The sequence below is a fragment of the Phocoena sinus genome, chromosome 11 (assembly GCF_008692025.1).
Source record: "Phocoena sinus isolate mPhoSin1 chromosome 11, mPhoSin1.pri, whole genome shotgun sequence".
Classification (NCBI taxonomy): domain Eukaryota; kingdom Metazoa; phylum Chordata; class Mammalia; order Artiodactyla; family Phocoenidae; genus Phocoena; species Phocoena sinus.
Genome location: NC_045773.1, coordinates 72251098 through 72264749, shown reverse-complemented (window position 1 = coordinate 72264749; position 13652 = coordinate 72251098). Strand labels below are relative to the sequence as shown.

The following is a 13652-nucleotide window of genomic DNA, read 5'->3' as shown; positions in this document are numbered from 1 at the left end:
AACAAAGTACAGCATAAACAAAGTTAATGGATGGGGGCTTCCCTGGTGGCGCAGTGGTTGAGAGTCCACCTGTCAATGCAGGGGGCACGGGTTCGTGCCCCGGTCCGGGAAGATCCCACATGCCGCGGAGTGACTAGGCCCGTGAGCCATGGACACTGAGCCTGCGCATCCGGAGCCTGTTGCTCCGCAACGGGAGAGGCCACAACAGTGAAAGGCCCACGTACCGCAAAAAAAAAAAAAAAAAAAGTTAACGGATGACAGACTTGGGAAAAGATATTTGAAGAGTCAAAAATAGACAAGGGACCAACAACTAGGATACACAAGGAGCTCTTCCAAAAACAAAAACAAAAAACAACGGCAGAAATCCAATGGAAAATTGGATGAAGATTATAAATAAATAATTCACAAAAGTAGAAACTCAACTGGCTAACAAGTATATGAAGAGAAGCTCAACCTCAATTAGTAAAGAGAAGTATAAATTAAAACAAACCCCAAAATATAAAATACCCCTTTATAGCCATCACATTGGCAGGTACTTTAAAATATTAGATAATACCAATTGCTGGTGAGGATATGGAGGAAACAGGAATTCTTGTGTACTGTCAGAGGTAGGGCAAATTGTTACAGTTATTCTGGGGAGCAATTTGGCAGTATTTAGTGAAACTAAGTATATGTGTATACCCTATAATCTAGCAGTCCACTCCTGAAAATACTTCCCAGAGAAACCCTTGCATATGTCCAAGAGGATTAATGAGGACATTCATCATATAAACAGAAGGACGTGAGAAGCAACCAATGAGCTCATCAGTAGGAGAAAGGTCTGTAAACATGGTAGATCCATACCACAGATTATGCTGCAATTAAAAGAAATCAATTACACATAAATACAGCTACATGAATAGATGTATAAAATCAGCAATGAAAGAAAATTAATAATGAGACCTATAATAACAGTACTATCATGTAATTAAAAAGCACAAATTTTTTTAAACATTGTTTCACAGCAAATTAATGCAGTTTATACTCAACTGCATCTTTTTTTAAAAAATTTTTATTGGAGTATAGTTAATTTACAATGTTGTATTAGTTTCAGGTGTACAGCAAAGTGAATCAGTCACACATATACATACAACCACTCTTTTTTTTAGATTCTTTTCCCATGTCATTACAGAGTATTGACTAGAGTTCCCTGTGCTATACAGCAGGTTCTTATTAGTTATCTATTTCATATATGGTAGTGTGTATATGTCAGTCCCAATCTCCCAATTTATCCCTCCCCCACCACCTTATCCCCTGGTAACCATAAGTTTGTTTTCTACATTCATGACGCTACTTCTGTTTTGTACATAAGTTCATTTGTACCTTCTTTTTTTTTTTTAGATTCCACATATAAGCAATATCATATGTTTGTCTTTCTGTGTCTTACTTCACACAGTATGACAATCTCTAGGTCCATCCATGTTGCTACAAATGGCATTATTTTGTTCTTTTTTATGGCTGAGTTATATTCCATTGTATATATGTAACACATCTTCTTTACCCATTCCTCTGTTGATGGACATTTAGGTTGCTTCCATGTCCTGGCTATTGTAAATAGTGCTGCAATGAACACTAGGGTGCATGTATATTTTTGAATTATGGTTTTCTCTGGGTATATGCCCAGGAGTGAGATTACTGGGTCATATGGTAGTTCTTTTTTTTTTTTTTAAATATGTTGGGGGTAGGAGTTTATTAATTAATTAATTTATTTTTGCTGTGTTGGGTCTTTGTTTCTGTGCGAAGGCTTTCTCTAGTTGTGGCAAGCGGGGGCCGCTCTTCATCGCGGTGCGCGGGCCTCTTACTATCACGGCCTCTCTTGTTGTGGCTCACAGGCTCCAGACGCGCAGGCTCAGTAGCTGTAGCGCACGGGCTTAGTTGCTCCGTGGCATGTGGGATCCTTCCAGACCAGGGCTCGAACCCATGTCCCCTGCATTAGCAGGCAGATTCTCAACCACTGCGCCACCAGCGAAGCCCAACAACTTTTTTTTTTTAACTTTATTTATTTTACTTATTTTTGGCTGTGTTGGGTCTTCACTGCTGCACATGCGCTTTCTCTAGTTGCAGCGAGCGGGGACTACTCTTCGTTGTGGTGCACAGCTTCTTACTGTGGTGGCTTCTCTTGTTGTGGAGCATGGGCTCTAGGTGCACGGGTTTCAGTAGTTGCAGCACGCAGGATCAGTAATTGTGGCTCGTGGGCTCCAGAGCACAGGCTCAGTAGTTGTGGCACACAGGCTTAGTTGCTCCAGGGTATGTGGGATCTTCCCGGACCAGGGATCAAACTCGTGTCCCCTGCATTGGCAGGCGGATTCTCAACCACTGCGCCACCAGGGAAGCCCCGATATCGTAGTTCTATTTTTAGTTTTTTAAGAAACCTCCATACTGTTCTCCATAGTGGTTGTACCAATTTACATTCCCACCAACAGTGTAGGAGGGTTCCCTTTTCTCCACACCCTCTCCAGCATTTGTTGTTTGTAGATTTTTTTGTGTGTGTGGTACGTGGGCCTCTCACCGCTCTTGTCTCTCCCGTTGTGGAGCACAGCCTCCAGACTCACAGCCTCAGTGGCCATGGCTCACGGGCCTAGCCGCTCCGCGGCATGTGGGATCCTCCCGGACTGGGGCACGAACCCGTGTCCCCTGCATCGGCAGGCGGACTCCAAACCACTGAGCCACCAGGAAAGCCCTGTTTGTAGATTTTTTGATGATGGCCATTCTGACCAGTGTGAGGTGATACCTCATTGTAGTTTTGATTTGCATTTCTCTAATAATTAGTGATGTTGAGTACCTTTTCATGTGCTTAAAAAACACAAGTTTTAAAAACACGCGTTATATAAGTCAGACAGAGAAAGACAAATACTGTGTTATCACTTATATGTGGAATCTAAAAAATAAATGAATTAATACAACAAAACCGGAACAGACTCACAGATAGAGAGAACAAACTAGTGGTTACCAGTGAGGAGAGGGGAGGGGAAGGGGCAAGATAGGGGTAGAGGTTTTAGAGATACAAAATACTGTGCATAAAATAAATAAGCAATAAGGATATATTATACAGCAATTATTTTATAATAACTTTAAATGGAGTATAATCTATAAAAATATTGAATCAATATGTTGTACCCCTGAAAGTAATATAATAGTAAATCAACTATATTTCAATAAATAAATAAAAAATAAATGAAAAATGATAATAGCAGACAAAAATAATTAAAAGCACATGTACAAAGCAACACTGTACAATTTATAAAGACATATACATATTTAAGAAGATATACATCAGTGAGTGCCAGAGGGTTTGTGGGGTAGGAAGGGAGAAGGGGGAATCACTATGAAGGGGAAAAGAAGTAAAATAAGTAAAGTAAAATGAGAGAGGCCTTGAACAGCTCATCGATGACATTATCCTGATAACTGATTAGAAATTTTGAGTAATTCAACTCCCTGTTGTTTAGGTCCCCTTAAAAAAGCTCACTCTTCGGGCTTCCCTGGTGGCGCAGTGGTTGAGAGTCCGCCTGCCGATACAGGGGACATGGGTTCGTGCCCCGGTCCGGGAAGATCCCACATGCCACGGAGCAGCTGGGCCCGTGAGCCGTGGCTGCTGAGCCTGCGCGTCCGGAGCCTCTGCTCCGCAATGGGAGAGGCCACAACAGTGAGAGGCCCGCGTAACACACACACACAAAAAAGCTCACTCTTCTTATGAACCAAGTTACAATAATATAAATTAACCTACAAATAATGGAAGCGCGCAGTCAGCCTTCTACTGATAACTTTAACCTGCCCTAGTTACGTCTCAAGAGAAACTTGATGTTAATACAGATTTCACAGCTTCTCAACATCCATATACCTGGAAAGATAAAAGAATTTGTATATCCTTCCATGTGAGTCCTTGTGATTCATTCATGTTGTAGTTTAAGTTTCCTTTCAATCAATCCAAGAAGGAGCAGCATGACCAAGCAAAGCAGGTTCCAAAGGCAAGAAGCAGAAGCAATATGACGCTATGCAAGTACCTTTCTGAATAGTCCCTTCTGCTGTTGTAGGGCTTTGGGGCAACCCTTCAATGTAGGTGGTTGGCAATAAGTCTGCTGAGAGAGGCTGACCTTGGAGCTTTTGCAGTCTCTCTTGTACAGCACTGGTCAGGTCTACATAAGCCTCATCAATGCTGGCACGTTCAATCACAGCAAAACGAGACATTACCTCCATCACTTCCACACTGGCTTCCCGGTACCTAAGAGCATGAGAGCACAATATACTCACACACATACAGAGCAAGGAAAGGATGCTCTATTGCAGTAGTTGGTGTTCTTTCACAGACTCTTCAGTATAATCACTCCAAGGTATTTTTAAGAATATTTGATAAACTAAGTATATATATGTTTTTGCAAATCATATTTTTATTTTTATAACCCGGCATCTCAGGTTAATTATTAAAATAATAATTTAAAATTACCAGGTCTTTATTAATAACTCTCTGGTCTACAAACTTATTCCTAAATTTTCTAAAACTGCCTTTGTTCATTATTTGATGAAGATTTTAAGAGTAAAATAAATGATCCAGTTTTAAGTGGGTGGCATGTGGCTTTTCAAAATCACACTCTGAAGTCAACTATATTTCTGGGAAGTTACACTGTCTTTCCCAGCATAAAATTCTATTCAATGCAACGTAGCATATGTCCATTAGCTGAATTAATTCTACTTTAGGGTTACAGTATTAATCTTCAGTCAAATCTGTCTTCTTTTCTGGCAATAATCCCAATGTGAGGTTGGCTATGACACTCCACCTTTAGACTTCTAATTGATAGGTGAATTCAGGGGTATCTCAAGTCCCAAGTCAAAGCATGATCCCTACACACAGCACCCCACACAGTATAGTGTACTGTGAGAATGTGGATATCTGAAAATGAATCCTCAGTCTTCCACTTCCTAACTGTGCGAACTTAAATTATTTAACCTCTCTAAATTGGTCCCTCATTTGTGTGTGCGTGGGGGTGGGGGGGATAATACGAGAACCTTCCTTATAACAATGTGAGATTTAAGAGACACTGCCAATGAAGAATTTAACACAGTGCCTGGCATATGACATATGTTCACTATACACTAGCTATTAGGATTATTATAATGACTGGGGCTTGTATCTACCTCTAACTTGGCTATGCCTATACTAATGCCTCCCATTCCAAGGCTAACTTTCTAAAATCTGGGCAGAGATAGCTCAGTTCAAAAACAGAGAAATTAAGCTTCTTTGGGACTGTTCAATTCTGGCAAATAATTCTAGATATTGCACTAGAATGTGAGTTTGACTCAGCCTTTTCTGGAAAAACTCTTATTAGTTTCACAGTCAATTTAATTACTTCAAACATTTCAGACTTTTGGCCTGAGAACATGGGAAGTGGAATTAAGTTTTAATTATAACAACCAATTGTTAAATAATTAAGGAACTGAAAGGGTATTAAGGGTGGCAATTAATATAGGTAATAATGATTCTGAACTGTTCCTAAAACGCAATATTAAAATCTGTTTTCATTCCACACTGAAAATTTAGCTGACTAAAGGGAACTTTTTCAGATGTTATTTACATAAAACGAATTAGAAACATGAGTTCCTAGCCTCATGAAATGCTTCCAACTCTTCCATTCCCCTTAAACAAGCTTTTCTTCTTACTTGGTGAGGTTAGCTTTTCCATGGGACTCACGAACTTGTGCCAGTAGAAGATGTGGACATAACTTCTTAGCATCATCTGCCCACATGTTTCTAGTGACCCCAAATGCACGAGCTTCATAACTTACTGCAACGATTCTAAGGTTAGGAAAAAAAGGGGAACAGAAAAATATTACATGATCACAAGCAAAAATAATTAAAATTTAACATGATGAATAGGTTATAAACATAATAGTATAAACTTTTTGGTCACTGATGCTACTATTCATTCTCAAATATAGCAGTTCAGAACCCCCCAAAACAGGACCTAGCATAGTGCCATGTATTTTTTTTTTTGCCATGTATTCTTATAGATTAAAACAGTAGTTGAGAGTTACAACAATAACTATGATACATACCCACCACCCTTCCATGATTTGTACTGTACAACTGCACAAGGTTTATTCCTCAAATGAGGATTTTGCCGCTGTTCCACTTGAACAAAAAAACAGTCCATGTCCACTAGAGTAATTACCCGGTCTTGTCCATTAGCCATTTTTCTGTAAGACAATATTTTATGGACAGTTAGAAAGGATATTGAATAAAAAGTGCCAAAGAAAATTATACTTCCATTCTTCCATTGTTGAATTACCATAAGCATGGGAACATGGAAACTAACAATAATGAAACAGGCATTTTCATATACTGCTGGCAGGAAAATAATAAACTGACACAACTTTAGAAAGGTAATAAATATTGAAAGCTTTAAAGAATACCCATCCCCCCAAAGAATTGAACACTTCACAAAAGAAGATATACAAATAGTCAACAGTCACATGAAAATGGCTCAACATCATTAGTCATAGGGAAATGCAAATTAAAACCACAATGCAGGCTTCCCTGGTGGCACAGTGGTTAAGAGTCCACCTGCCGATGCAGGGGACGCAGGTTCGTGCCCCAGTCCGGGAAGATCCCACATGCCGCGGAGCGGCTGGGCCCGTGAGCCATGGCTGCTGGGCCTGCGCGTCCGGAGCCTGTGCTCCGCAACGGGAGAGGCCACAACAGTGAGAGGCCCGCGTACTGCAAAAAAAAAAAAAAAACTACAATGCACGTCAATGGAGGGATAAAGTCAACAGTTAATCTAGTTGACAGACAAATCTCAAATATAAGTTCAGGGAAAAGAGAAGCAGAAAATGATATATAACATCAAAGCATTCATGTGAATTTTTAAAACTTTTTATTTTGAAATACTTTTACACTTACAGAAAAGTTGCAAATATAGTAGGGTTCTCCTATACCCAGTTTCCCCTAATGCTAACATTTTATACAGCACAATTATCAAAACTAAAGAATGAACATTAGTATAATATTCACACTACAAACTTTACTTGAATTTTACCAGTTATTCCACTAATGTTCATTTTTGGTTCCAGGATCCAGCTTAGGATCCAGTCTTAGTCATCACGTCGCCTTAGTCTTCTCCAATCTGTGACACTTCATGTTTTTCATGACCTTGACACTTTTGAAGGGAACTACTCAGCTGCTTTGAGAATGCCTCTCAGTTTAGGTTTGTCTGATGTTTTCTCTTGATTAGACTGAGGTTATGCATTTTTAGCAAGAATATTATGGAAGGGTTCTGCTTTTCTCAGTGTATCATGTTGGGAGGTACATGATGTCGCTGTGTGTTAATACTGGTGATGTTAAGCATATCGTTTAGTTGAGATAGTGTTTGCTAGGTTTCTCACTGTAAAGTTACTATTTTTTCCTTTCTTAGGAGAGACACTTTGAGACTATGCAAATACCCTGTTTCTCCTCAAACTTTCAACCACTAAGCACCCATCAGTGGATCTGGCCTGTCACAATTACTTTGTGATGTTCTAAAGGTGATTTTCTACCCATTCATGTAAATTTTTGAAGACAAAAAGAAAACAATACTACATACTATTTGTAGACAGACATATATAAAGGTATGGATGCTAGACTGAAAGAACAAACCTTATACACAGTGAACACAGACTAACGTTTTCATTTAACATTGTTAGAAATCTAAAAGCATTCAGTAAACTAAAGCAGTGGCTCTGCAAACTTTGCTACAGATTAGAATCACCTAGGAACCTTTAATACTATTGATTTCTGGCTTCTACCACCAGACATGTAACTTAATTGGTATGGGTGTGACCTGGCCATCATGATTTTTAAAAGCTCTCTCTAATAAGCTCTCTCTCTCTCATGATTTTTATTTTTATTTATTTATTTTTGAAAGAAGGCGTCAGGGATTAGAAGTTGGGTGCAGAATGGCTTCATTTAAAGAAAAAGAGAAAAAGGAAGAGAATTCTTGTGGCGGGGGGGGGGGTGGGGGGGGGAGTGGGGGCGCGGGTACGCGGGCCTCTCACTGTTGTGGCCTCTCCCGTTGCCGAGCACAGGCTCCTGACGCGCAGGCTCAGCGGCCATGGCTCACGGGCCCAGCCGCTCCGCGGCACGTGGGATCTTCCCGGACCGGGTCACGAACTTGTGTCCCCTGCATGGGCAGTCGGACTCTCAACCACTGCACCACCAGGGAAGCCTTCTCTCGTGATTTTTAAAAGCAGAGATTGAAAACCACTGACTTAAAGTAAATAAGATATTTGTGGAAACACAGTAATTCATGATTTAAATATGAGAGAACACAGGTTATACAGTTGAGTAAGCACTCAACTGTCTTTTTTTTTTTTTTTTTTTTTTGCGGTACGCGGGCCTCTCACCGCTGTGGCCTCTCCCGTTGCGGAGCACAGGCTCCAGACGCGCAGGCCCAGCGGCCATGGCTCACGGGCCCAGCCGCTCCGCGGCATGTGGGATCTTCCCGGACCGGGGCACGAACCCGTGTCCCCTGCATCGGCAGGCAGACGCTCAACCACTGCGCCACCAGGGAAGCCCAACTGTATTCTTTTTTTAAAAAAGTATCAAAAATTAACATTCACCTTGAAAAAAGTGTCACGCAACTACAAAGCTGGAAGATTAGGGAAAAGAAAATGATGAATTCAAAAAATCAGAGTATTCAAGGCATTAATTCCTTACAAATTCCACTCACCTAAAACAGGCAGAACGTAATACTTTAAACATTTATAAGTTAAAACCATAACATGCCAGAAATCACTTTACCTTGAAGTGGCTTTTGTACAGTCCTGGAACAGATAACTCCAAATTAAAAATAGTAAATGCATTGTCACACACACACACACCCAGGTAAGTACTATATTAGATACAAACACCAGAAGTGGAGTATGAACAGGGAGCAGTGATTTAAGTAGAGCAAACATTTCCTAAATATACAACACCAAAACGGATATTCAGATTTTAACTGTTTTAGTTTTCAGTTTATGTATTTTGCTGGAGAAAGCAAGAGTTTTTTAAAGATGAAAAATGAAACATTCTCTCTGCCAAAACCCTCCTTTGGGAATAAGGATTACACTATTTTGAAGTCATATAAATATTATATACATATATGATATACATATATATATTTCATATATATGATATACGTAGCACTTCAAATGATCAAAACTGTACGAACCTTCGGTATTTGCAATTATTCATCATTAACGATCTCGATTTACCCCAATCTTTAAAAACAAGTTTGGTGCCAATCAGGTGATAACACACCCAAGGAAAATACGTACAGGTGAAGAGGGAGGTTTAAGAGCTACCATTTTCTTTCCACAAGAAAAATCCTCTTAAGAGGCAATACCAGGGCCTTTTCTCTCTGTGAGCAAGTATCTCTATTTCATGTAATTTCGGCCCAAAGTTGTCCCCAGTCACTGCTATATTATACAACCAATAGCCAAGGCAACATGAAAAGTCTAAAAACAGAGATACAGAACTGTTCTAAATTCTCTTACCAATGTGACAACACTTGGCAAAACCGCCACCAGCGGACGCCACCGATGCTGGACTCGGTGTCCACTGGAAGGACGATGAAGTGGTCTTGAATATCCGTCCCTTTCCGGAACGGATCAGTCGGTTTCGAGAGAGATTTATTCCCGGCAACGACGGAGAAAAGGACCTACGCGCGCTGACGATCCTCGCCCTGGCAGCAGCCGGCACAGCCGGGCGGGTCCAGCCTTAGCCACCAAGATCTGCTCACAGCCTTCTCGACAGTTATTCGCCGCGCGCGCCGCCGAGGGCCGTTGACGCGCCTGCGCACCGTGGCCCCTAAGTCTCTCGCTCCGCCCACCAAGGAGCAACAGTCAAAAGGAAGTCGCCACTTCCGCGTGCGCATGCGTACTGGAGGGTCGGGCGCGTGCGCAGCGCTGGCTTTTTCCCGGCTGGGTATTCTGCGGCTCCCGCTCCTCCTCCCGCTCCCCACCGTCCCCCTTAAGCCCGCCGCGGCCGGGTACCAGTGTGTGGTCCCGCCAACGGAGCGATCCGTGCCTCGTGCTTCCGGGACGTCCGTTGTGCGCGCTTGCGGCGCGTGGCACTAGTCATGTCGATGGATCAAGTGAACGCGCTGTGCGAGCAGCTGGTGAAAGCGGTGACGATCATGATGGACCCCAGCTCCACCCAGCGCTACCGGCTAGAAGCCCTCAAGGTAGCTGGAGTCTGTCGCCCCGGGCCTGCTCCGAGACCCTGCCCCAGCCCCAGCAGTACCGGCGCAGCCCAAGACCCTGGCCGTCTCCCGCCCACGCGGCCCCTGGACCTCGGTCCCCAACCCCCGGGGGCCCTCCCTTCACCGCTTTCCGCGCCTCTTCCCACTCCCCGCCTTCTGTGCTCGCCGCGCCTGCCCTTCTCCCGGGACGCTGTCGTCCCTAGTTCTCTGTGGCCGTCTCATCTCACCACCACTTCCCACTGCCCTCTCCTTCCCCCTCGCCACTTCTGTTTGCTCTTCTCCGTACCACGACTCCCTCCACAGCCTGCTGCACCCACTTTATTTCCTCAAACCCCACATCCGTGCATCCCCTCGCTTTCCCGTGGCGCACGTGTCCAGCCCATGTCCAACCCGTCCCCAACACCGGCCACATTCTTTATAGTCTCCGCTGCACTAAACGTTTCCTTGCTGACCCACTCCTGACCCGCCCTAACCGAGCTCCAGCCCGTCTAGTGCCCCTTAACACCCTTACACCTCTCCATAACCCACTTCTGTGTCTTGGGTATTTCTGGCCTAATTCTCACCCCACCCCTCCATGTTTTTTATTGTGTGATATTCTTAGGCTGTTTTGCGCAAAGATGAACTTCTACCACTTACTTTGCATTTTAACAAGGGTCTTTTGGTTTCCTGAAAGTAGTTTTCTTGAGTGTCGGATGCTCTGCTACGGGGACTGACTCTTGTAGTGTAATTTGGGAATGCTAATACAAAACCAGTGGGGATGCTAATACAATTCGAGTTTATTCCCCCATCAAACAATGTATGTGGGCTGTGAGAAATGACCTCTAGGAAGAAATATTTGTGCCGTGTGTATTTTAAGAGATGTAACTTCGTAAAGTAGAGTGAGCATCACTTGGAGGAAACTTTACAATATATAGATGTATGCCACAGGATTTGGAATCAGAAATATTTGGGTTCTATTAGTTTCTCTTGTACTATGAAATATTAAAGATAGACACAAAAGTAGAATACTGCAATGGTCTTGTGTATACCCATCACCTAAACTCAGCAGCTGTAAAGATTTTACCACATTTGCTTTATCCCTCCCCCCACCAAAGGTTTTTAAAGCAAATCCTAGAAATTGTCATTTTACCTGTATACTTCAGGGGTGTATCTCTAACAATTTTTTACTCATTTATGTCAAATTTATTTTTTCTAACACTAATTGGCCATTGCATGGGAAATGTGGAACTATCAAAGTGAAAGGAATGTTTATCAGTTCTTTATTCATATAATATTGATCTAGATTTTGCAGCTTAAAAATATAGCTCAGGGGCTTCCCTGGTGGCGCAGTGGTTGAGAGTCCGCCTGCCGATGCAGGGGACACGGGTTCGTGCCCCGGTCCGGGAAGATCCCACATGCCAAGGAGCGGCTGGGCCCGTAAGTCATGGCCGCTGAGCCTGCGCGTCCGGAGCCTGTGCTCCAAAACGGGAGAGGCCACAACAGTGAGAGGCCCGCGTACCGCAAAAAAAAAAAAAAATATATATATAGCTCAGGTTGGGGTTGAGGATGAAGTTTTCTTTTTTTAGTCCACACTCTTTCTTGGCTCCTAAGGGAAACACTAACTTTTCTTCTTTTCAGTTTTGTGAGGAGTTTAAAGAAAAGTGCCCTATATGTGTCCCTTGTGGCTTGCGGTTGGCTGAGAAAACACAAATTGCCATCGTCAGACATTTTGGCCTTCAGATCCTGGAACACGTTGTCAAGTAAGGAGCTTTTGGACCTTACCACTGAAGTGTGTGAGAGAGCAAATCTTTATTTAGTGTATAACTCATAGAGGTACTGTTTAGGTGAGTAGAAAAGAGCAATCCCCAGGGAGAAAGGAATGATTCCTGAGAGGTTATCACAACCTCACAGGAGCTCTCATTCAGAACTTAACCTTTCTCAAGTTTCTTCATCTGTGTAAAGTGCATGGTACATACTAAGTGTTCTGCAAGTATTAGCTCATAGTCATTTAGCTAGCACTTATTGAGCTCCTAGTATATGCCAGCAGATCTCAGAGTTTTTTAGAATAATGCAGTGTATAGGTAAATGAATCTCTGATTAGGCAACACGCCTTTAATTTCTTTTCTTTTCTCCTTTTCTTTTTTAAGTTTGAGTGTGAATGGCAAATTCTAAGCAAGATTATATGAGAATAACTGAAAACCCTTCCTAACTTGAGTCTCCTACTCCCAGTGCCTATCAGAAGAATCAGCTTTTAAGATTTAGCCACAGTTTTTCTGGAATTGTGCTATTACTTTCCAGTAATTTGGGAATTACTGAACTGAAGCCAGTTCAGAAAGGAAGTTAGTGTTTTCAAATTCTATTTTCTGAAAATCAGCTACATTGTTGCAGTTGTTCCAGGTACATATTTGCTTTTGGTCTGTCAATAAAATCAAGGAGAAAAGCTCATCTGTGCACGGATCCTGTGTGGATTCTAATTAATGGACTACTGCCTATATAAAACTCTTTTTTTCTGTTAGCATTTTGGTTAAATGTGGACTGTTTCTGTCCATTCTTTGAAGGATACCAAATCCAAAGTATAGTTTTCTTAGTGAAATCACAGCATTATTTTAACACAGGAATCAAAGCTAATGTGTTCTGAAGAGAAGACTTCTAATTTAGTTCTGTTGACTTTATGCATTTTGGTGGCCAGGTTTCGGTGGAACAGCATGTCTCGATTGGAGAAGGTCTATCTGAAGAACAGTGTCATGGAGCTGATTGCAAATGTAAGGAATGGTTGGTTGGAAGTCCTGTGTTTCCGAGGTAGTTTAGACAAAGTGTAACTTTTCCAATGTAGCATTTGTGTAAAAATTCACTGCTTCTACATAGGTCAAACAGCATGCTTTATATAATATTAAATGTTACCTTCAAGATAAAAAGAACCACTATCACTAGAAATCACAGTTCATCACGTTTCTCTTACTGGATTTAATTAATCCCTTATGTGTTGACTTCTGTTTTTAAAATTATGAAGACAGGGCAGAGAGATTAAACATTTTCAGCAAATGAGTAAGAGTCTTAGATTAATCAATTCTAAATTAGATTACACTTTGCTATTTGTTTCCTTTTATTCTAAAGTGAATTACTTTATGATATTAGCAATAAAAATATGCTGAGTGAGTTTGATTCAGGAGTTAGAATATGACTTTGAACATGTTTAGAATCCATAGCCTTTTATGTTCTGTTTCACAAAGGGCATGAAAATGGGAATTCACACCCCTTTACGTCCCCAAAGTCTAGTGTTGTTAATAGAAAAAAAAAATTCCCTTCAAAATTATTAACTTAGCTAGCTAAAGATTTGTATTTTATTAATTCTGGGGAAATTTGATAGAAGTCATAATTCATTAGTCTTGATATCAAACTTCAGAAGAGAGTCCCAGTAATGGTC

General features: G+C 41.6%; 2 protein-coding genes across 11 annotated transcripts in view; one reads left to right on the top strand and one right to left on the bottom strand.

The window, feature by feature from the left end:
* Window positions 1-9861, bottom strand: part of POLH (DNA polymerase eta) — a 31426-nt gene extending 21565 nt beyond the window's left edge. The window contains exons 1-4 of one of the 3 annotated variants that reach the window (XM_032648529.1): window positions 9543-9861; window positions 6087-6227; window positions 5692-5826; window positions 4041-4258 (exon numbers count right to left, since the gene is read on the bottom strand). In XM_032648529.1, coding sequence (XP_032504420.1) covers window positions 4041-4258; window positions 5692-5826; window positions 6087-6223 — 490 coding nt within the window. In that variant the 5' untranslated portion in view covers window positions 6224-6227; window positions 9543-9861. Of the gene's footprint in view, window positions 1-4040; window positions 4259-5691; window positions 5827-6086; window positions 6228-9542 lie in introns of those variants that run through there. The other 2 variants (XM_032648528.1, XM_032648530.1) reach the window with 2 other exon arrangements.
* A 63-nt stretch (window positions 9862-9924) lies between these two features.
* Window positions 9925-13652, top strand: part of XPO5 (exportin 5) — a 52360-nt gene continuing 48632 nt past the window's right edge. For 2 of the 8 annotated variants that reach the window (XR_004352182.1, XR_004352183.1), the window contains exons 1-3: window positions 9960-10231; window positions 11867-11988; window positions 12918-12990. Coding sequence is in view for 4 of the 8 variants with exons in the window: in XM_032648524.1 (XP_032504415.1) it covers window positions 10127-10231; window positions 11867-11988; window positions 12918-12990 (300 nt within the window). In the remaining 4 variants the exon portion in view is untranslated. Of the gene's footprint in view, window positions 10232-11866; window positions 11989-12917; window positions 12991-13652 lie in introns of all 8 variants that reach the window. The other 6 variants (XM_032648525.1, XM_032648526.1, XM_032648524.1 and 3 more) reach the window with 5 other exon arrangements.